Source organism: Branchiostoma belcheri, unplaced genomic scaffold (genome assembly GCF_001625305.1).
Source record: "Branchiostoma belcheri isolate BF01 breed outbred unplaced genomic scaffold, Haploidv18h27 scaffold6, whole genome shotgun sequence".
NCBI classification, from domain to species: domain Eukaryota; kingdom Metazoa; phylum Chordata; class Leptocardii; order Amphioxiformes; family Branchiostomatidae; genus Branchiostoma; species Branchiostoma belcheri.
The window spans coordinates 3,596,898-3,619,936 of NW_017804242.1; the positions used below are offsets into that span (position 1 = coordinate 3,596,898).

Sequence of the window (23,039 nt, forward strand, 5' to 3'; positions counted from 1 at the left end):
CGGGGAAAGAAACTGTTGTTGTAATATGACTTGGAGACAGGTATGTTAACGGTGTATTGATGAGAACTGGAAGAGAACCTAGTGGCACGCTGAAAGGTTCTGAGCGGAGGAACAAGAAGTGCAAGTTCTCCTGAACATCGACCGTGAAAGTATCTGTAGAAGAGGGATAGAGATGCGACATTGCGTCTGTGTGAGTGGGAATCCAGCTTTTCGGCCAGAGAATGGCCGATGGCAACACAGATTCTCCTTTGAATACGGTCTAAAATATGTAGGCAGTCTTTTGGGGCACCAGCCCAGAGATGCGAGCAATACTCCATGCAAGGACGGATGGTGGATTTGTACAGATACAGAATACTTGCAGGAGTGAGGTAGTTTCTGGCTCGAAGCAGTGAGCCTACTTTCATAGCTGCTGATTTGGCTATGGATTCGATGTAGTATCTCCAGGACAAATCCTTGGAGAGAATAAGACCGAGGAGACGGAGACTCTCATTCTCCCGCAACTCGTTGCCATTCATGGATATAGGTGGAAGAAAAGGTTCCCGGTATCTGTTGATGGAGAGGAGTTTTGTTTTTTGGGCGTTGAAAGTGACTAATCAATTGTCTCCCCATTCAACGACAGAGCGCAGATCATTTTCCAACCCAGCTGCCATTTCTGTCTTATCCAGTATGGAACCGGGACCTTTAGAGTTGGAGTAAAGGGTGGAATCGTCCGCATAGACAGCAAGTTGGCATAGAATGTGGTCGGGCAGGTCGTTAATAAATATTAAAAATAGTGTTGGGGCAAGAACTGAGCCTTGAGGAACACCGGCATTGATTGAATAGGATGTAGAAGACTGACCATCAAGAACGACTTTCAACTTTCTCTCTGATAGAAAGGACGAGAGAATGTTGGCCATAGGGCCCCTTATGCCATAGGCTTCTAGTTTTCTGATAAGTCCAGCGTGCCAGACCTTATCAAAAGGCCTTGGAAATGTCAAGGGCAACAAGTCTAGATTCTCCACAGGCATTGAGAGCCCTATACACCTTCTCAGAGATGACAGTGAGAAGATCAGCCGTTGACCTACCAGATCGAAAACCGTACTGAGAGTCAGAGAGCAGGCCGGCGGACTCAAGATGCTTCATCAATGCATTGTTGAGCAAAGTTTCGAAAACCTTGCTGATGACTGGTAAAATGCTTATGGGTCTGTAATTACTAGGACTAGATCTTTCACCGGCATTTTTGAACACAGGAATAACTGATGGAAATTTCCAGGTGGACGGAAAGGAGGATTCTGTCATACATTTTCGATATAGTTTAGCAAGAACTGGTGATAGTTCAGGTGAACACTTTTGCAGTACAATGACAGGAATGCCATCAGGACCGGTGGATTTAGAAGGATCGAGATTGGCGATTATTGTGGAGACTTTGGAAGTAGTTATTGAACAGTTCTCTAGACAGCGCTCAGTTCTTGTAAGAATTTCTGGTGGTGTATGACCAGCGTCATCGAGAGTTGAGTTCCTGCTAAACAGCTCAGCAAACAGCTCGGCTTTATCTTTGGAGGATGTAATAACTTCGGGCCCGTTGAAAAGGGGAGGTATTGAAGACTTCCCATCACTCCGAATACTATTAATAATGCGCCAAAAGTCTCGAGAGCCAACTTGTTGTGATGCGACGCGATCTTGCGTTCTTTGTTGGAACTCGGATTTAGCTTTACGAATGACAGATTTACAGTGGTTGCGGGCTTTGGTAAAGAGCAGTTTATTTGTGTTGGATTGATCGCGTTGAAATTGATGGAAGTAATGATTGCGATGTGCAATGGCTGCTGCACAAGCAGGGGAGAACCATGGGGATGAGTGAGGCTTCATCTGATATTTTCTAAATGGCACGAATGCATCAATGCCAGCCTGCAGCCAAGAGGTAACCTCTTCAGCGCTGGCTTCCGCCTCTTTGGAAAATACTTCGGACCAAGGAATGTCTCTAAGTGAACTCTATTACAAACTTGAAATTATTTAGTTGTGTTTGATATTATCCATAAAGTTTATGTTTAAGTTTGATCTAAGATATCTGTATGTTGAGAGGTTGTGCTATGTATACCACAGGACCGTGTGCTATCCCTGTGTCCATGTGACACCACCACGGAACAGGACATTCATATCAACGACACACTAGTTAGCGAGGGACATGCCATCTTGTCTCCTGACCTATGGTCCCTTTCAACAGAGGTAAGTCAATACACTCTCAAAAGTATATATGTGTGTGTGTGTGTGTAGGTGGGGTGGGTTTTTCAACGATTTAAAACAATATACCTAATCTATTGGTCTACTTTTAACTTCTATCTACATTGCTATGTAGATCGAGGAAAGGAAAACATGCTACATACAACTTAGTACATCGTAATACAATGGTTGCTGTGAATTTTCCGCTTATACGTGTAACATTACATGTATTTCGGACTAGCAATGTCCAAGCTAACCTACCTTGTTTTATTACTGTACATGTATATTGTTCACAGCAAATAATGATCAACATATTAACAAGGTTTGTTGTCAAAGGAATTGCCACATTATCATTACATTGAAAAAAGTTTATCATTAGCGATTAAATTTATTTCTCTTTTTGATCATCTTCTCTGAACAAATATTGTTCTTACAGGCTCCCAACGCTGAGTTGACTTCATCTGGAGCATCACAGCCTGTCAATCAAGACTCCATGGCAGCTCCATCCACCAATCAGCAGGCAGGAGGTGTGTCCCAGCTGCAGGACCTGCAGGATGTGGTGATGCCTGGGATGATCGGCTCCATCTACCCCAGCTTGTTCCCAACCTTCCCTGATCTGTCACAGGGAACACTCAGCCAGGCTGGTAGGCATGGTCATGGTGGCTGTATGGTTGCAGTAATAAAACTTGTTACATGTTAGTTGCGGGTGTCTGGGTGTCTTTTGGAGTCCCTGTACTGAAAATAAGTAATTAGATGCCCTACTGTTTGGTAGGACACCCTATTTTTTCCACTCCCAACCCCTGCCATGCACACATGCCTCCCTTCAGCCTTTACTATACATACAAAACTGATGTTGTAACGAAAGAAAAAACTTGGCTGCCACCTGTACTCCTCAAAATTTGCCCCTCGAAATGCAGGAAGTAGTGTTTGAGACCATTACAAATTTCATAAAAGCCCCCCAAAAAGCTTGTGCATGTGCCGCTTGCCGTGCAGCATTGCTGCGCATAGCATACAATAAAAAGTAGACACCCAACAAAAAAATTCTAGCTAAAGCCTGATTCTGCCCTACGTACGTCCCAATCCTGGACAGATGTGCCTTTTTCCAATGACTAACTCAATTCCTCCTGGTGTTGTCCAGCTCACTTGGACATGTCGTGCCTGTCTGACCGTCGGGAGGCAGCAGGTGAGGAGAACCCGCCCGGTCCTGGTGAGGAGGAGACCATGCAGCAGGTGTGTGAGGAGCTCAACCTGGAGGCAGAACCACCCAAACCCAGGCACATCAAACAGTAAGTACAGCAGACAATAGAAAGTTTTCCTTTGGAATTGATTTTGGCATTCTACGACATTACCAGTAGTATCGTTTTCCAGTACGTATTTCTCTTTTGTAATTTACGGCATATTTCTGCTCATTTTGCAGCTGCTTTGTACAATTTACAGTATGGTCGAAAAATTTTTTTTTGGGGGGGGGGGATGTCATCCAGCAGATGTCATCCATGTACTGTACAGTAATCAAATCAACATGGCCTTAGTACAGCCTCTACCAGGCTTCAGAAGTGGCTGGAAAGGGTAGAAATTAGCCAAATTCAGGAGAGTTGGTCTGGAAGAGGAGTTAGAGATAGTTTTCTGAAGGAAATAGTAGAAAAATTGTTTTTGTATCTGTGTAGGGAGGGTTTGTTTTCTGCTTTCTGTTTGAAGGCAACAGACAAATATTGTTGTTAACTTTTCGAAGTGCAATTTTTACGTTTGTTTTTATGTTTGTACCTTTAGGGTACAGCTGACAGAGGATCACCATGTCAGCATCATTAAGTACCAGGACAAGCCCTACATCATCAGTGGAGAAATATCTGCCTTCTTCTGGGACTCCGACCTGCTCAGATCCATGGTGAGGGGACATTCATGTCATGTTTGTTGATGAATGAGAGTCTGCCTGCCTTTTTTTATGAGGCATAGTGAGCTACTTTTAATTCAGCATTAATCGAAAGGGGTCCACTCTAATTCAACATGAAGCATCAATTGTAAAGCTGCAGATTATGTCTAGCCAATCTTGTAGGCATCTCAATTTTGTTTGACATAACATTATAAAGTTTGAAATCTTGACCCTCTGAAACAATATTTTTGCATTTCGAGGAGAAATTTTGCTGGTAGACGAAGCTTACTTGAATGACATCTTCTTCCATTCTTTAACACAGATTTTTGTCTGTCAAAGTTGACAAATTGGGCAAAGTTTGTGTCTACCATGAGCAGCAAGTTTGACAGAAAGACAGACACTGGCTAGAAAACTGGTTATGTCTCTAATTCCTTGTACTTCTTGATTATTATGTATCTTGCCAGTTGCGCCAAAAGAAGTTGGTCATGCCTAAGGAGGTTGTGACAAGTGATTTGTGTCCTGAGCTGTTTGAAGACTTACAAAGGTAAGCTCATCAGGAGGCTTCTATTCTTCAACTGTAGAGATTTTACTTTCTTTAACTGTGTTGCTAGGAATCTTAAGTTTGTCAGTAATGAAATGAAAAGGCCTTTGTGGTAACTCTCAATCTAAAAATTCCAAACAAATTTGAAGAGTTGAATTCACAGCTACCGGATCATTTTAAAACTAAGCAAGACAGAATTTAACATTTTGAAACTCAGCAGGACAGATTTTTAAAAATATATGTACTGTTATAGCCTGTATGGGGTACTTTTAAGAGACAATATATGAAGACAGAAAGGACATTTTGTTCAATGCACTGGTAGATCATTTGTAAGTCAATGCTAATTAAGTTAATGAAGTGGAGTTTCCATTGTTAGTGTGCATGGGTAATGATGCATGAAAACAGCCATTTCCTTTGGAGCTGAGCTCGGGAATGTTTGAATGGTTTTCACTGTCCCCAGTTAGCTTGATTTTATTTTCTCTCTGTCTGATTTTTCTTCTCAGCTTTCTTAACAAAAACTTAACTTTTGCCAATGTCTTCAGAGTCTTCAACTTTGCACCATTATGCCCCCCCCCTCATCCTTTCCCTGTATCCTGAGTCCTGACTAATTTTGATTCATCCACTGATGTAAAACGATACTCCCCTGTAGGTGTTCCACAGTAGCCTGGTTGAACAGGGCACATGTGGCCTGTCACTGAACCAGTGCCAGGCAAGATGAATGTGTTTTTAAACATCTGCAGAATAGGTCAGGACAACACCTAACACAGGAACTGGTCAAGACAAGGACAGGACCTTGTGCTGTAAAGATTTGAACATGTGGGAAACAGCTGAAACTACTGCAGAAAATGCTTGGAAAATGCCCTGGAATTCATTTCGTGACCAAAAGACTCGGGCTGTCACAAAATTTACAGGGTAATTTTAGTATATTTACATTATTCACTACAGAACATGGTGGAACTTGATCTGAAATAATCTCCCATGAAATTACCATCACTGGCCGCTTGTCTGCACAGTCTAGACAAGCATGGTTGGTTTACATGCCCACCCAGTCACTCCAACCTAACAAAAGGCATTTACCTCTAGCATACAAAGCTGCAGGGAAAGCTAGCCTATATAACCTCCTCACTAACAGGGCATAAAGATTGGAAGGAAACCTGCTTCATATTAGAGAGACATTTTACCACTGTCCTACTTTTTAAGGTTTAAGATAAGAAGACAAAATATAGAATGGAAGAAAGATTAACCTAATTTACTACTGGTATACCAAAAAGGGCCAGAAATAGACAATGGAAAACTGGGGAAGACGGCAGCCCACAAGACAACTGTTAGTGTATTTCCTTATATGGTCAGCGGTATACATTACCCATGGTTAAACAGAGTATTGCATGCTGGTCCGGTTATACAGTCTGGAAGGGGTTATTGGTTGTCGTTTTTGCACACAAATAGCTACATTTATGTTTATTTTGGAGCATTTTACTGAAAAACACCATGGTCTACAATAGGGTATTTCTGATGCAAGGATGTATCTTTTTAGGAGGTGTCTTTTTAGAATAAACATGTACCATTCAGATGTCAATCAAACCCAATCAGAGCCATCACGAGTTGAAAGGTCACGAGTCCTCGTGTGTCATGTAAATCCTATGCAAACGTGTACGAACGCCACACCGAGTCATGGGCCTGGCAGATAAACCAACTACGCTGCCAAAATATCCTACTAATGTAAGAAAGATACAGGATTTCAAACCAAACTGATCAGAGAGTAAATTTAAAGTGGATTTGGTACATAGTATCAACAGAAAAACTTAGGCCAGAAAAAAGCCATAGTCTTTAGACAAAGCAAAATGTTCCTGCCGAAGCAGCCACGGAGTGATAGAGGTAATCAGAACGCCGGGCTACAGGTGCACCTTTGTTCGTTATCGCTTCTCGGCCTTTTGGCTAAGATCAAGTGTAGTATCTGTTCTTATCAGTTTAATATCTGATACGCTCCGCATCGCGGAGCCATATATTAAATTGATTTTTGGAAGAAGGCTATGGACTAGGTGCTTGCACCATCCTAGCCACGGGTTGGCCCGGTATTGCAGTACCTCCGGGATCGGCCCACCCCTTCGGGGGTCTATATATAATCTAAAAACAGTTCACACTCACTCTTCTCCACTTCTCTTACTCACTCACTCCACACTTCTCCACTTCTCTCACTTACTCCCTCACTCATTTGCTGGCTTGCTCACTCACTCACTCCACCTTTCACTTCTCTCACTCACTCACTCACTCACTCACTCACTCACTCACTCACTCCACCCTTCTCCACATATCACTCACTCACTCCCTTCACTTCTCTCACTCACTCACTCTCACTCATTCACTCCACCCTTCACTTCTGTTCTCTCAATCACTCACTCACTCCCTTCACTTCTCTCACTCACTCTCACTCATTCACTCCACCCTTCTCCATATCTCACTCACTCACTCCACCCTTCACTTCTGTTCTCTCAATCACTCACTCACTCCCTTCACTTCTCTTACTCACTCTCACTCTTTCACTCCACCCTTCTCCACATCTCACTCACTCACTCCGCCCTTCACTTCTGTTCTCTCAATCACTCACTCACTCCCTTCACTGCTCCCACTCACTCACTCCACCCTTCTCCACTTCTCTCCCTCCCTCTCTTTCTCAAAACCTATTGGGCTGTACAGCCTGTACTTGTTTAGAACACATTTATATTCAGAACATGTGAAAAAAAAATTCCTTCATCAATGTTTGTTCATCAGTGTCGGTTCCCTCTCCCTGCATTTACCTGTGTTCTGTGTGTTTTTCAGGCTGAAGGTGACAGGCATCTTTGAAGGCGACAGTTTGAGGTCACATCTCACCATATATGAGCTCCAGTGGTGGGTATAAAACACATAAAATCTCAGCATAGCTTACAGTATTACATCAGTTATGCTTTCACCAAAGAGGAAAAATATTTGAATGTGAGCAGCTGTAATTAGATGAATATTCAAAATGTTTTATGCATCATGGATTTGATTCCTTCTCACAACAAATGCATCATACTAAAAATAACAATCTGTCAAGGGGTGCTAATATATGGGCACAGTGGAACTCTGAGGACCATAAGGATGTACACCAAAAGATTATAGCATTACAATGTGGCATCTCTGATGATAAAGTTTGTGACAATGATTGTCTGACTGTTCCAGTGTCCCAGACATCCTGTCAGCCTTTGAACACTCGTCCCTGGAGCTAGCAGACAGAATACAGGAGGAGTTCCACAACTTTGACCCTGATCATCCTTACTGGAAGGTAGAGAATGATGTGCATTTTTGTTCAAAGTCTAAGAACAAAAAATATTTAGACTTTTTTACCAGAAAGTTTGGGATCTCATACCTAGCCTGGGTGCCATCCTGTTTGTATACCAGAGTAGAGAATATGGGACACAGACAAATTCTTACCAACCTCGTTTGTAAAACTGTCAGGACTCAAAATTTGATGTAATTCGAGTTCCCAGGAAGCATACATCAGTTTAGCTATCATCACAACTGCTTCAAAATCCATAAAAGTGAAAATATGTACAGCTGTGAGAACAATGATGCTGGTAACAACCCATGAATTGTCCTGTAGGGCATTGACCTCCCAGATTCAGACAGCCAGGAGGAGGAGGAGGAGGAGGATAGTGATGAGTATGACTTCACCCTGGACCAACTCAGACTCACTCTGCAGACTCTACAGATCAAAAGGTCAGATAAGGGGGGACAGGAGTTATATTATGTCCACAGTGGTTTTGTTTTTGTGGACAGATTTTACTGAAAATGTGTGTGAGCTATCAATGGAATTTTGTTTAAAATGACGTGAATTTATCTGTCAGAGGTAAAGAGGGCTAAAATTGTTAACTCTATCCAGTTTAACATCTTTTTTCCCCAGCTGGGGTTAGACGTGCTTGCAACAAGTGCAAGTCTTTCTTGAAGGAAAATTTTTTGCGGCTGGATGCCCTTCCTAACACCAACCCAAACCCCAGTAGTAGGGCCCAAGATCCCTTTCACTGAGGGGAGAAATACGTGTCAAGTGCCCAAGGGCACAACGTCTGGGTGCATGTCCAGACATGTCTGGGTCCAACCCTGGGGACTGAACCTGGGTCCTCTTGGCCTAAAGATTAGTGGTCAGTGGCCATCAGGACACCTTTAATTCGAGCCCTGCATCACATTGACGTTGCCTATACTGACTCTCCCAGACAGCGGATCCTGCATGAGATGGTGAACAGTCCCGGGGCCAGCAGTGTGGACGAGCTGAACACCGTGGAACTACAGATGACAGACGTCCGCAACAGGATCAAACACAAGGAGCAGGAGGAGACTGAAGGTAACGTTACAACAGTGTATAGTAGAGTGGATTCAGTCCTCAAGCTAACTGACATCTAACACATCACAGTTGTACCTCAGTAAGACATCTGGAGCCACATAGCTCTCGTTTAGAACTTTTATTTGGCCTGTCGCACAGGTCATGTACAATGGTGTGTTAGCAGAAGGTATTACATTTGGAAGTCAATGATTTTGTAAAGACTTAGTTGTTGTATGTTTGTTTTTCCAGATGAGCTGTCCGCTTCCTTCCGTCCCCTGGGTTTCCAGGCATCCACTCACGATGAAGTTGTCCAGAGGTGTGTTGACCAGCAGTACCAGTCCCAGACCAGAGGTCAAGCAGACACTGACACTGGTGGACACACAGACAAGGCAGGGAAAGGGGCACAGGTGAGTTGGCAAACTTTGTTCTGGGATGAACAGTGGCATTCTCAGACATGTATAACGAGTGGCAAGGCAAAAAATTCTTCTTTTCCCCCATTTCTTTCAATTTTGCAAGTTGTCAGAAATTTTGCATGCAGTTTTACTGGAAATAGTGAGAAGGTTTTTTTTTTCAGACGAGTCCTGCACACTTAAGTCCATGACTGTATGGTGTTTACTGAAATACATATTTAAAGTTCGTTAGCAACCTGTCATTCTCACACTTAGGCTAATGAGGAGTTAAAACCAGACAAGACTGGTGGGAACTGGAGTAACTGGAAGGAGGTGGAGACAACTAAGAAGGAAGACAAAAGCCCAGAGAAACAGAGAGGACCCTCCCAGGCCTGCACAACTCACTCGGCAGGGAAGGAGGCCGCAGTGTCTGGCAAGATGGCAGGGGAGGTGACAACACCAAGGCAGCCCACGAACAGTATGTCTGGACAGAGAGTACAGGCACCGGGAAAGAATGCCACAAGCCAGCCCGTAGTCGCAGTGAAGCCCCAGCAGGGCAGTGAAGGGAGAGTTCAGGGTGGGGGAACTCCCTCCAGGCCTTTAGTAGCGTTACACCCAGATCCGCCCACCATGTCACCCTACCTCCAGCAGCCTTCTGAACAGCTTCCCGCCATGTATCAGCAGCAGCCTGTACAGTACACAGTCACAGCTACAGCACAGTACTACCAGCAGTACACCCCACAACAGTACAACCCTCAACAGCAGTATAACCAGCAACAGTACAACCCACAACAACAGTACAACCAGCAACAGTACAACCAACAGCAGCAAAACCAGCAACAGTACAGCCCTCAGCAGTACAACCAGCTACAGAACAACCAGCAACAGTACAACCGGCAACAGTATAACCCCCAGCAGTACAACCCTCAACAGTACAACCGGCAGCAGTTCAACCCACAGCAGTACAACCAACAGCAGTTCCCCCAGTACCCCCCTCAGCATCTCTTCCTGAACCAGCCCCCTCCCAACGAAGTTCCCATCTCCCAGGGGGTATACATCCCCCCGGACATGCAGGTCCAGCCGTACCACAGGATGATGCACAATCAGTACAATAACATGTACGGGGTGAGAGGACAGGCTCCTCTAGGACAGGGCAGGGGACAGACCATGTATAGGTGAAGATGTAGCATAGTTTTTATAGTATAGTGTAGTGTAGCATTGTATAGGGAGTATAGTGTAGTGTAGTGTTGTATGAGGAGCTTGAAAACTCAGTTCACCAAAGAATAGGCACCACAAAGTTACACATAACAGTTCAGTAGATGAGGTATTTTTGCCTTCGATGGAGTCAATATATTTTAGGATACCAAATGTCATAGTGATATAGCACATTTTGGTGACCATTTGTTTCTTTAGTGTTCGCATTTCATTTCTGTTGAAAATTTTTGTGGAGTTCTGGCCTGGAGGTGTAGACGAAATGAGGAACATGATATGAATGTCAGTTTGACAAGGATGTCACACATAGACAGGGCATTTATTCTTTGGGTCTTTTTCCTTTCCAGGTTTCTAAAGACCCCTTTTCTTTCTTTCTGGAAGTTGTGGTGAGAATAAAGAACTATTTTTGTACCAGTAAAATCATGGACCAAATCAGTATCGACCAAAGAAGAATAGTTTGGTTACAGTTCAAGAAAGAGTGACAGCTTTAGCTTTGGGTAGGTTTTATTTGTGTTCTTGCTACATATGTATTAACTATTTTTGTATGTTTCAATTATTGAAGATGTATCAAAGGCGTCAACCATGACATTAGAGTAATTCAGAGAGGTTCTTTTGGTTCTCTGTTTGGTTTTCATTGCTTTATCATTGAGTTTTAATGAAGTTTTGTTTCATTAGTTAGGTATAATATTTGATGGCTTGCAAAATTAATCAAGTGACATACTAACTCAGTAAAAGTGTTGTTACAGTAGGTTATAGTGGAACCTTCTGTAAATGGTGCTTCATGGAACTTTGTATGTTTGGAAATAGATCATGGGATACTCTAACTTTAACACAGCCTTAGGTGAGTTAAACATTTAGACTTTCATGAAAATAGTTACATTGTCATATCATAACCATAATTTAATTGTTCTGATAGCTATACCACAGTTGTACTAGAGTTAGCTTTAACACTACATTGAGAATGACATGAGAGTAGAGATATAAGACAGTTAAGTGCACTTTTGCCGTTCAATAAAGAAATATGAAATTCAGGCTGTCAAACTTGTCATAAATTATGGTAATGAGGAAGCTCCCCTGAATTTACCATTAGGAGCTGCCAGGATCCCCCATGCAGACCCTCAGAATTATCTCATGTATTGCTATAACAGATATGACAGGTGATAAAATAATGAAAGAAAGGGTACAATATCAACATCATGATTGTTCTGGGTATATCTTTATTTACCAAGGTCATGAAGTTGAACTTGATGCAAGTTACAAAACTGTAGCTGGTGTCTGTAATGTTACATATGACAGTCATGCAATGCTTTGCTAGCTAAAATGTTAGGCAAAAACTGATACAGGGGATGTGTCATATTGCACAGTGCCCCATGGTAAGATAGATCTATATACAGAAGAATTACACTAAACAAGACAGTTTCATATGTGTGCTATTCTATTGGACATTTTAAGGCATCCATTGCAGTTTTAAAGGCTTGGAAACTGGATTTTTCAAAGCCAATATATTCTAGCCATTTATATACATACTGAGTTGAAACCACACTATCCCAAAGTATATTGACCCTCACGTAGCAAAGACTCCCAAAATTCTGATGGAAAATGGTTACTAGAAGGGCTCTTGGCTTATTTTAAGGGTACCACTCAGGAAATAAAGGACTTATCTCGGGGCTTGTTTCTGCAGATTAAGCCAGAAGTATAAAATGCTGACTTAAATGTGCTAATGTGAAGCAGTATGTGTCAATATGAAAAAGATAGCCTTATTCAGAATATTTCCAGTTTTGCTGCCCTGAAATCGCATTGGATGCCTTTAAAACACTTGACCCAAATTTGCCGTGTTAAGGCTGTCTCCTTTGTCCAAGCAACTGAAATTACTTCTTTTTCCTTCCTTGACATAAAAGATAGTTCTTGAGGTGTGAACTAGGTTCCACTCTAATGAACTAACAACTAGTGCTTCTAGCATCCTATGATGCTGAAGTTAAAAGTAGGAGACTAACTTTTAGTTCACACTGGTGCAAAAGTACAGTCACAATTTTTAGTTGTATGTTTTTGGCTATTTCTCTAACATTGTCATTCCTATAATTGGTCTAAAATGTGTGCTATGGCTCTGTATCTAGCATATACATGTAACATGTAGTCCTTACCAGGGTACTTAGCAGTGCTTTTTACATTATATACATTAGCATGACTGTATACAAATAAAGGGGAAAATGTGAAATGTCAGTCAAAAGTCTTTTAGATCTGTAAATTAGTTGTAAGGGTTATACTTGCATCACATTTTAGCAACTGAGGGTTATGTTAATTTTTGTACATGTATATGTAATATTAATAACTCAAATCTAGAATGTATTCCCATGAGTTAAATGTTTCAACAATATCTTCGCAGTATACAACTGTTGCATCTTTTCAGGAAAACTAAAATATTAGATACTACAATTTAGTCTGCGACAAGGTTTCCAAATACATTATACATTTACCTGTAGTAGTAATTAATTTATTTTCAATACATCAATAGGGCAAGGCCGCAAGGGGTTAACAACTTTTTTTAACTCTTCTTATAAATCAGTTCAATAATCCACTGCAATTTTGATTGCAATTTTACAGCGTCTATGGCGGCATAGTCCTATTTTATGGCCTCCATGGTCGTTTTGAAACAGGCCCGCTCCATATCCCGTTGGAACCAAAGCGCCTGGTGGCACTGCCTGCAGTACTGGAGTCGTTGCCCCTGATGATGGGGGCGCTTTTGATCCGTACGCTGCGTTTGCTGCTCCCGGTGGGCACCTCTTCTGCCCGCTGCCTCTCCGCCGCCATCCGCTGGAGCTGAGCCTGCACGGTTTGCGGAAAATATTGATAAATGATAATTTGTTCAGGCTTTACGGTTTCTCAACGCAATGTTTGGTCACGCGCGCACACACCGACACACATACTGACACGTACTCTCCAAGCAGAGGTTTGGGTTATTCTTGGCGTGTTTTTAGGCTTTTTATCGGGGTTTCTTTTTTGCACTGGAATTTTTATTTCACCCAACCACAAAAAAAAACCCAAGTGCAAAAAAGAAACCCCAATAAAAAAAGACTAAAAACACGCCAAAATAACCCAAACCTCTGCTTGGAGAGTAACTGACACGTATATAAGTCTTATCTACATACCCACCTCTATCTCTCGTTTCTCAAACGTGGCGTTCATCCTCTCCAGGCTGTACACAATATCAGTCGCCAGGTCCAGCGCTATAGGGAGTAAACTAACCAGCCCGCCATAGTAAGTCCGTGCCTAAAAAAATGGCAACGTGTAAAAGAGTTAACGTTAGCTCTCCCAATAAAAGTTGCAACAAACAAACGATTTTTAAAAATCATTTCCACGCCTATCGGTGTATAGGGCAGTGCAATGCGCTACCTCGCCAAGAACCGGATGTTTTTCCAATTTTTTCCGAGATTTTTTTCCCGATCTTTTTCACTACTTTTTCCGATTTATTTGTCACTATTTTTTCCGATTTTTTTTCACTATTTTTTTCCGATTTTTTTCACTGTTTTTTCCGATTTTTTTCCACTATTTTTTTCCGATTTTTTTCACTATTTTTTGTCGATTTTTTTCACTACTAGTATTTTTTTCCGATTTTTTTCACTACTTTTCAATTTTTTTCTCATCTGTTTGCCGCTGCTGACCTCTGTACAGCTGAGATGGTTGAGCTCCTGATGAGGGAAGCCGACCCTCAGACTGGAGAAGTCGTAGTTCGGACTGAGCATGCCCCGCCACTGCTCCATCCGGGCTGACGTCTCCGGGGTGGAACAGGCCCGGAACACCGGGCCGTTATGTACAGCTGCGAGGGGAATACAAACGGTCAAACTTTTTTTCCTAAAGCACCGACTTTGTCTTCACACCAAATGTAACTCTGATTCTAGAATGGTCGGTAGATCTCTGTAGGCTCTACCAGGCCTCAGAATCGGTTTGGAAGAACTTGGCCAGATACAAGTACAATGTACATTGTACTAGTATATAAGATTCTAGCCAGGATACTAGTAGTTGGTCCTCTGCAACGTACTGTATAGTTTGAGCGGCAGTCAAACTCAAGCTCCTTTCTCCTTTAGCGGACTGACTAAGCTTGGCATATTGTCTGTCTACTTTGGCCAATGTCTACTCTTTCTGCCTTTCTTACGCCTGGTAGAGGCTAAGATCTAATGTCTACTCTTTCTGCCTTTCTGAAGCTAGGTAGAGGCTAAGATCTAATGTCTACTCTTTCTGCCTTTCTGAAGCCTGGTAGAGGCTAAGATCTCTGTCCGAACTATGAAATCTACATTTTCAAGGCTCCTTTGCTACCTAGCACCCTAGACTACAGTATGCCGACCTTCTCTGAAGTCCTCCATGTCCCTGTGTAGGTTGAGGAAGATGGTGAGGATCCGTCTGTCTGTGGCGCTGACTGTGTGCTGGTCTGTGTAGGCCACAACCTGTCCTATCGTCCTGAAAATACAGATTATCGTCAATGGAGAGAAATGTCTCTTGCTGTAGGGTACTGCATTGAAGAACGAAGGACTTCTGATATTGCATCAAGGGCATCAAGGACCTGAACACGGGCCCCGTCTCCACGGGCTTAATTGGCCTGTTATGTGGAAACTTTACCTGAAACTCCCATAGCTATAGTATAGGTTATATGAATTAGCCCTGACTTCCAGGCTATCGTTCAACCATTAGTATAACCATTACCTCGGGACCCAGGTCTCCCTCAACAGGTTCTGCGCGTATACTATAGGACGTATATCAATCTAGGTAAGTGAAGACGTGCTATACAGAATGCCCCTCCTACCTGACGGGTTCCAATCGCTCCATGTCAGGCACCAGTTCCCGGGCTCTGTCCAGCGCACGGGTGAAGCTGATCAGCTGGTTCTTAAACGGTCTGTACCTGTCCGACACAGGGTTTAGACATAGGGTAATCATTCATATTTATGCCATTTTACGTTGAATAGAATCTATAATAGTCTAGAACATACCGTGTGTCGTCTGACAACTAGGAGCACCATTTAAATGAGTTATACAATGTCTTGAACTATACTATTGAATGGATGTTGAACGTACTTCTCTCTGAGTCTCTGCAGCTGTGTGTTGTAGTTCCCGGCCTGTAGACTGCCTAGCGGGGCCCTCCTGACGCTGGGCCGTGCGGAGGCCGGGCGGGCGCTGGCCGGTCTCCCCCGGGCTTCCGCACTACACTCCCGGGCACTCCGCGCGCTGCTGGGCCGGGTCATGGCAGACTTCGCCGGCTTGATGGGCCAGTACATTGCCTCAGCCGACCCCGACATTATGCTCTGCTTACCGAGTACCTGCAAGAGGAGGAATGTATATGTGAAGAATGTATCTAGTATTTATGGGGGCCTGCATGCCCTTTTCCGTAGAGCGTAACCGGCCGTTTTAATTCTACGTAGAGCGTAGATGGACCGCTCTAATTCAATGTAGAGCGTATTCAATTTGTTTCGCGTCACAAAGTTTGATCCTACGTAATGCGTTGTAGCTACCCGGAATATACGTAAAACCTAATGGGGGCTTCCTGAATTCAGCGTAATACGTAGCCGGCTCTCCCCCATGCAGGCCCTCATTTATACTAGCGAAGCGCTCATGCAAGCCGCGCTATCTCAGTTCTTTCATGGTTCTTTTGTGTTCTAAAGCGGCGGTATTTGCATGGAAAATAACTCAGTTGCACATCTGACACTTAAGAAACGTTTTCATTTCATGATCCACGGTGTAAACGATTTGGAGTAATGAAAACAAAAACAGCTCAAGCAATATTGTCTCCCAAACCATACCGTCACAATCGTGCTTTCATAATGCCTCTGAACCTTTTCTCGTCTTTCTTTTCCTTTTGTGTGGTCACGCGAAACATCTGATCTGCTTCGAAAACTAAATACAGTACACGGTAGTAGTGTTAACGATACACACAATTATCTTTGTTATTCCTAGCGAAAAAAGAACTCCACCCATTCACATTCCCCAAGGCAATAACAGCATTTTTAGAAAGCTACTTTCTCTCTAGAACAGTAAGAATTCGGTGTGAGGTAGATGTGTATGAGTAGAGGTCTGTGTAGCGAAAAGCCGGTCTCACTACGGAAGAGCGAAGATTGCAGGGTTGTTAGTGTACACAGGTGGTGGTGTGGTGTGTATGAGACCACTCACACAAACACAGATGCACAGAGCAGGGTATTATGTTTCGTTCCTTCCACCTGCAAAGTACGGAACCATAATTTACAAGGACGTTGACCTCATTGCATAAATCGGGACTTTAGAGATATGCGTAAAGACGGACAGAAGAAACTGTATCTTTGTTGATAAGCCAGGGCTTCTGACAGAAATTTAAAGCTGGCGCTAGGCTGGTTTAAGTCAACCGGCAAGAAGGGAATGATATATGTCATGTCACGCCTTCCTCCGTCGTCAAAACAAAGAAACAAATGAACACTAGAGATGGGCGGAACGTACATGTGAATCACACGATGATGTCAATATAGATACCATATCTGAGGTACATGTACAGGCCAGGGTACTGGTATATGTGTATCGTGCTCGGTGGTTTCCTTGCTTTTTCTGTATCAAGACTTGTTGATGGAAAGGGTTTGTTAGCGCCTTACCTTTCCTTACGCATAAAGAATGTTTTAGTCATGAACCTAAGACAGGGCTGGCCTAATATAACGTTAACCATCAGTATTGTGTGCGCGTTGTTATCTTGCTCTGGTTTCCTCGACAAATTCAACGTAGACGTTTGTTGAGGGTGTTCCAATTAAGGTCCTGTGCGGTATATGGACTCTTAACGTCAAACCAATAGAACGCACGCTGATGAAGTGTAGATATTATACTCACAGACAATTGAACCTCTATTACTGGATACAATACGGAGATTTTATCTAGTAGTTTTCACTGTATTTCATTCAGTAGTATTTTGAATTGTCTATAAGTGACATGCATATCTGGTTGGACAATGTCTATCCAGGTGGCCCCTACATACACCGGTGCGTGTCATTTTACGGTTGAAAACCTCGGCAAAAATGTTGTCAGACCGGATGACTTCTGTTCAGTCATTTGTTGCAGGATAGGCTGTAATTTCTGTGACACATGTTTCACTTTAAGACGATAATAACAGGGTATTTACTTAAGCTTGCTCCTCAATTTTTCTTACTCGGAAGTGGGTACATTGTACACAATTCAACTGCTCCCTATATGTAGAGTATTTCACAAAACCACGTTTTTTTTCGCCAAATATTGTTTTAACATTGTAGATATGTTCTAGCTAGGGTGTGTCAGGTATTTTTATACTTCTCGCTATGAAAACACCGCCACAACACCTGTTTGTCACTTCGATAAGTCCGATAATCTTGATATCGTCATTTTCTAGTCTGTGAGTAATTACTCGTCTATATGTTCGTGTCAGTCTCCGACAAGAACAGTGGTGGAACTGGCTGCTTCTGGTTGTATTTATTTATGGTTACGTCGAATATTGTTTGTTGACCACTGCAGTTGTCAAGTGGGAGGAGTGCTAGCTTGGCTGTATAATGCGGTAGGTCGCAGGTTCGATCTCAGACCAAGTCCAAAGTCCAAATACTTAAACCAACTTTGATGTCTAATGTTGTAATACTAGCAGTACAAGACAGGCAACAAAATACTGTACAGGAATAAAGCCCACTACCCACTAGCCTCCGTAGCAGGCTTATAGACCTGGGCCCGTTTGGTGGTCTTCGGCTGTTTTCTGATAAACCCAGTTTAATTCAACCAGGCCTGCTATGTTGTCTATATGCAATCAGTAAATAGCACATAAAAGCTCCCAAAGACCCTGAAGACCCTCCCCCCTAGTTTTTGGCATGCTATGGAGGCTAGCTACCCACTCCATACGTCTGCTTGAAGAAGACATGTTCATCACCACGGAACGGTTTCGTAAACAAACGCCATGAGGAGACAGGTTACATTGACGCTGTGTCAACCTGAGTAATCTCAACTACCATTGGTCAAACATGGGTGAGGAGTGAGGCCGTTTGTTTACCGTGACTGCCAAGTGGGTAGCGAAGTCTCACTCCTGAGGTGATAATTGACGCTTACCTGTACAAACATGTACAGTACATTCCCTCCCACTAGAATCGTTGAACGTCCTAAGTAACATCCTAAAAACGATTTTGTTGCACACCCGTTTTAGTTTACTCTCCAAGAAGAGGTTAATGGAGGAAGATCGTTACCTTTTTATAAATATGGCCTTTTTTTGTCACAACCGCCACCCTCTCTGGCCAATGGATACTGCCTGGCCAATTTGATACTGTCTTTTTGACACCCTAGGATCTGCTTGGAGATTGATTTTAGTTGTTAGGCAGCCACAAACACAAACGCATAGTGGACACAGTCGCTTCACGTTTGATCTGGTATTATGCCCATATCCTTTCCTAATTAATACCCATATCCTTTACTAATTTGATTAATCAAACCAGTACAGCAACAAAATCAATGCTACCACATGATGAGAAATACCTTCTCTTTAGTCGTGTCGAATGCTGGAGCTTGTCCAAGCAACACCCAGCTAGCTAGCGCTCCTTCGTTTCTTCTTTTAGTAGATGTTTGCTACGTTTGCCGAATCGATCGCGTGGTAAGGCAGTGTTTACAGTGTCTCCTTCACCTGGTGACACGCTATCCCCACGTCTACTGATCGGAATGCCAACAAACGATCACTATCTTCTCACCAACCATTATAATCCCTGAACCAATTTGTACTCGTAACAGTTATATATATAACGGCATAAGAACATACATAAGACCCAATAAAGAGTCTGCTTTTCACAATGCTGGAAACACAAGATTACCAACACTTCAAAAACATGCAGGAGTCAACATGACTAAAAGGTTGTTTTGTCAACACGTCAAACATTGCCGAGTTACAAACTGTTTGTTTCGGCTGTCAACAAATAAGGCTTGAAACTACCCTATGATGAGGCATCAACACTGAAAAACAAATTTTTCAGTTTTAATTAACGATTGTCTCTTTTATGAAGCAAGATTGAACTGTAAAACTGTCACTTTTATCATCTTCATTGCGGTTCTTTCCATAAGAAAAATTTTCTTCCACGCTACAAACCTATTTTTAGGTCGTGCGATTTTTTTTTTATGATAACGAGTAGAACTACTGAAATATTTAATACTAACACATATATCATTCTCCACGTGAAAGGCCAAGTGCCGAGCTACCTTTGTCCCCTGTGACAAAATGTTGTTCCTTACGGGGTTCGTGGATAAAGAAAAAGAAATGATTAACGACTTTAAGCTCTCAGGTTGTCCTACTAGAGGGACAGTTGACGTAACGTGAACGTTAGAATATATACGCTAATACAGGCAAGGAATTGCAAACTACATTGACAAAGGGGGGATTTTTTGGCCCTTTTTTCCTGCCGAAGGGAAGGTTGATTCGGTTGAAGGACGCTCTCTAAAGCACCCTGTGCCAAGACAAACATGTCCACCCCTACCAAAGGGACTAAAGCACGCAAACACTTACCGCTACACAATACACGGAAATCCTCTAAAGCAAACTATGATCCAGGGCGTATACCTACGCTACCTGCTTGTCGGGATCAACTACTATATCTGAAAATATTTAATCTTGTGGTTATACCTGCAGTGTATCAGGTAGGGTTAGGTTATATCAAAGGTAAGCGATATGTTGTTGCCGTGCGGAGAACAAAAAACAAACCTCTTGAGAGGACAGACATTCAAGCCGGTTCTAAAGGTCTCTCTCTACTCTTGTTCTTCGCGAGTGGTGCACATGAATGGAGCCACACTGGCCTAGTATAGAACAAATGAGATCTAAGATTCCCTCGGAAGTATAGCCCAAAGCAGCACCTGGCTTTAAAACCAAAGAAATCATATAGCTATCGACAACTCAGCAGGAGAAGGTTTAATTATGTTCCAGCGTTTTGGCGTAGATTGGGATAAACGGTTCAGATGTCTTCCGACTAAAGAAATGTTTGTTGTCGTTTCTTTGAGGAAACAAGTGTAGTCGGGGTTCATCTTTTTCTCACTTTGCATATAAAACACACAGCAGTACAGTTTGTATTTACTTTGTAAGCAAAACACAGCATAAACAGTCAATAAAAAGCGACAGTTTCGTTGTTAATTATCCAGCTACCACTAGAGGGGCCTTGAGTAATCAAATTTCGAAGAAATGGTCTGTTTATAAACAACGTTTTCAAGGTGACGCGTGAAGTTACAATGGCGTAAGGTTCGGGTTTCCAACACCACAAGACGGCAACTTCTTTCCTCACCAGGGCCGACCAATCTCTTAAGGCATAATTTGTCAACTCGACAACACTTTCTAGACAAGTACACCCGGAAAAAACATGTAACACGGCTATATTCTCTACTCAATCAAGCAAAATCACAACAAGTGACCATATTAAAAAGATCTAAAAGCGATACGCATAAGTGTCACAGCTAGAACTTCACTAGTTGTCATACCATCCAAATTTTCTCACCTTTCTTGACGATTTTATGGCGTAGCCAGTCCCGAACTGTAGCGTACGGTTCAACCAGTACCTGTCACCAAGCCTAACCTGGTAACCAAGTGTCTATTGACGGGTATGTACTGTCAGGTCCCTATCGCTAACAGTAGATCACGTTACTGCAGTGTGTAAGAGAGAACTCCCACCTGACAAAAGCTCCCGCCTGTCTCCTTGCCGTGTCGCTAGCGGAGTGTTCCGTAAACCGGGACAGTTTGGACAGGTTGGCGGCTCTAATGGACAGACAATGGTTCCTCATGTGAGGGCCCGCGGGGAGACCATCCTGTTGTGTACGCTAGCAACGGGAACTAAGGGCTTTGTTTTCCCGGGCACGGTTCATTTAGTTAGGGGTGGCGACCCGCGACTTTTTCGGCTCGGTGCGTGCGTTGACCCCCAGCGAGTGCACGCAGGTGATCTGGGTGGAATTTGGAAGGTTTTAGTTGACAAACAAACCACAGTTACGCTGGACGGACTAGGCTATGGAACACACCGCAGCTGCAACGTTGCTAAGTGACAATGCACGTCTTATGATATGCAATAAATTTTGTGGGCCCTGCCGGGTTACAGTTTTGAATTGACAAAATATACGATCAACTGTGGAGAAGTACCATTCAATCTCATCCGCAAATCCATTTAGATTATTATGTGTGTAAATCAGGGATGGATATATCTCCTGGGTCTGGTAACTTAGTAGTACATGTATCTCATTCTCAATGACGTAATGAAAGTGAACCAAAAAGTTCGAAAACACCGACCGATCAACCTGCTGCACTTTTTCAAAGTTCCGCCAGAGGGGACATGTTGCGTTTAGATAAGCTCAAAGCAGATACTAGTTGTTGGCGAGTATCTGTTGGGATATTGTGGCTTGTAGTTTGCACCCTCTACGACATCTTATAAAATAAACGATATTTCTAAGATCTGCTTATTGATTTATCGTAAAAAAAACTCAAGTAACGTTACATGGTACGATACGTTGTTACCAGTTGTGAAGTGCTCACACACTGTTTAAATACACTATATATACTGTTCCCAATCTGCAAAATATAAAACTTCATGGAGAATTGTAGTCTCTACCAGACTCCTTTGCAGGCTGAATAAATAGTAGAAATCGGCAAAGGGGGAAATCATTGGCCAGGGGAGTTGGCCGGCCATAGAGGGTCCAGTTTGCCTGCATTTCTACTATTTATTCAGCCTGCAAAGGAGTATGGTAGAGACTAGGAGAATTGTCGCCTATTACTACTTGGTTATACTTATGGAATACAAGTTTCAGCTATGTGATAAAAAACGTAAATTAGACATGTGCGTGTAATGTAAGATTAATTTTAGTATTGACGGGTACTTCTGTGCTTATGTTTCATGTTTATGTGACACGATAGATCTAATAAAATGTTCATTCATTCATCCAATCATTCATTCATTCATTCATCCATTCATCCATTCATTCATTCACGTTTACGAGAGGCACCTGGTTTGACTTGGCATATAAAGCCTTTGGCATGTTCGCACACCGCGTCGTTCCATTGCAGTGTGTGTGAAGTCCAGTAACAATAAACACAGTCTTCGATGTTGTTCCAGTCATTTGGCTCCCCCGGGCCACGAGTTGTACGTCCCAAGTGGAGTGCCATCTATCCACTCAAACCTTCCCTCCTCGCGCTGATCGTGCAGACCAAACCAGAAATTCGTGCTCACGGACCCGTACAGGGATTTCAGGAAGTTGTTGGTCTCGGCGTCTCGGGGCATGGCGAGGGTGCCGCCGTCTGCACGGCAGGCTGCGGCCGCGTCCGCGAACGACTTGGGTATGTTGAACAACTTGTAGCAGATTCCGCGGAACGTCTTGTAACGGTCTGGACAGGTTACTAGAAAAGACGTTTTCAATCTGTATCTGTTATATGTATCATGATATAGGGATAAGTATACTAGTAACTCATGCATGCTGGTTACATCACCAAAACTCCAATATTTGTGAACATTATAATTTATATGTTTACCTCCTGTCAAATCGGGA

General features: G+C 42.8%; 2 protein-coding genes across 4 annotated transcripts in view; one reads left to right on the plus strand and one right to left on the minus strand.

Moving 5' to 3' along the window:
• Positions 1 to 11,081, plus strand: part of LOC109482490 — a 23,136-nt gene extending 12,055 nt beyond the window's left edge. Inside the window, exons 12-22 of the mRNA XM_019785213.1 lie at positions 2,080 to 2,202; positions 2,633 to 2,840; positions 3,335 to 3,482; positions 3,964 to 4,078; positions 4,528 to 4,607; positions 7,422 to 7,490; positions 7,803 to 7,905; positions 8,224 to 8,339; positions 8,831 to 8,958; positions 9,187 to 9,344; positions 9,603 to 11,081. Of these exons, the coding sequence (XP_019640772.1) occupies positions 2,080 to 2,202; positions 2,633 to 2,840; positions 3,335 to 3,482; positions 3,964 to 4,078; positions 4,528 to 4,607; positions 7,422 to 7,490; positions 7,803 to 7,905; positions 8,224 to 8,339; positions 8,831 to 8,958; positions 9,187 to 9,344; positions 9,603 to 10,505 (2,151 nt within the window). The 3' untranslated portion in view covers positions 10,506 to 11,081. The remainder of the gene's footprint in view (positions 1 to 2,079; positions 2,203 to 2,632; positions 2,841 to 3,334; positions 3,483 to 3,963; positions 4,079 to 4,527; positions 4,608 to 7,421; positions 7,491 to 7,802; positions 7,906 to 8,223; positions 8,340 to 8,830; positions 8,959 to 9,186; positions 9,345 to 9,602) is intronic.
• A 497-nt stretch (positions 11,082 to 11,578) lies between these two features.
• On the minus strand, positions 11,579 to 21,453 carry LOC109482475 (sperm acrosome-associated protein 9-like). Of its 3 annotated transcripts, none has more exons than XM_019785196.1 (7): positions 21,184 to 21,453; positions 15,603 to 15,844; positions 15,334 to 15,429; positions 14,878 to 14,990; positions 14,198 to 14,352; positions 13,689 to 13,805; positions 11,579 to 13,361 (listed from the first exon to the last, which is right to left on the minus strand). In XM_019785196.1, exons 2-7 carry the CDS (start codon positions 15,821 to 15,823, stop codon positions 13,164 to 13,166), a joined length of 900 nt encoding a protein of 299 aa, XP_019640755.1. In that variant the 5' UTR covers positions 15,824 to 15,844; positions 21,184 to 21,453; the 3' UTR covers positions 11,579 to 13,163. The 3 variants fall into 3 exon arrangements, with proteins under 3 accessions (XP_019640755.1, XP_019640756.1, XP_019640757.1); XM_019785197.1 differs by lacking the exon at positions 21,184 to 21,453 and adding an exon at positions 21,011 to 21,176; XM_019785198.1 differs by lacking the exon at positions 21,184 to 21,453 and adding an exon at positions 20,230 to 20,492.
• Positions 21,454 to 23,039: the final 1,586 nt, after the last annotated feature.

What these genes read in the sequence shown, in the direction of transcription:
- LOC109482475 (XM_019785196.1), bottom strand. Translation starts at nt 15,823, where the DNA reads ATGTCGGGGTCGGCTGAGGCAATGTACTGGCCCATCAAGCCGGCGAAG. An exon ending in CATGGAGGACTTCAGAGAAG is followed by an intron (nt 14,353 to 14,877) that starts GTCGGCATACTG and finishes TTCCCCTCGCAG; the next exon opens with CTGTACATAACGGCCCGGTG. An exon ending in ACCATCTCAGCTGTACAGAG is followed by an intron (nt 13,806 to 14,197) that starts GTCAGCAGCGGC and finishes CCATTTTTTTAG; the next exon opens with GCACGGACTTACTATGGCGG.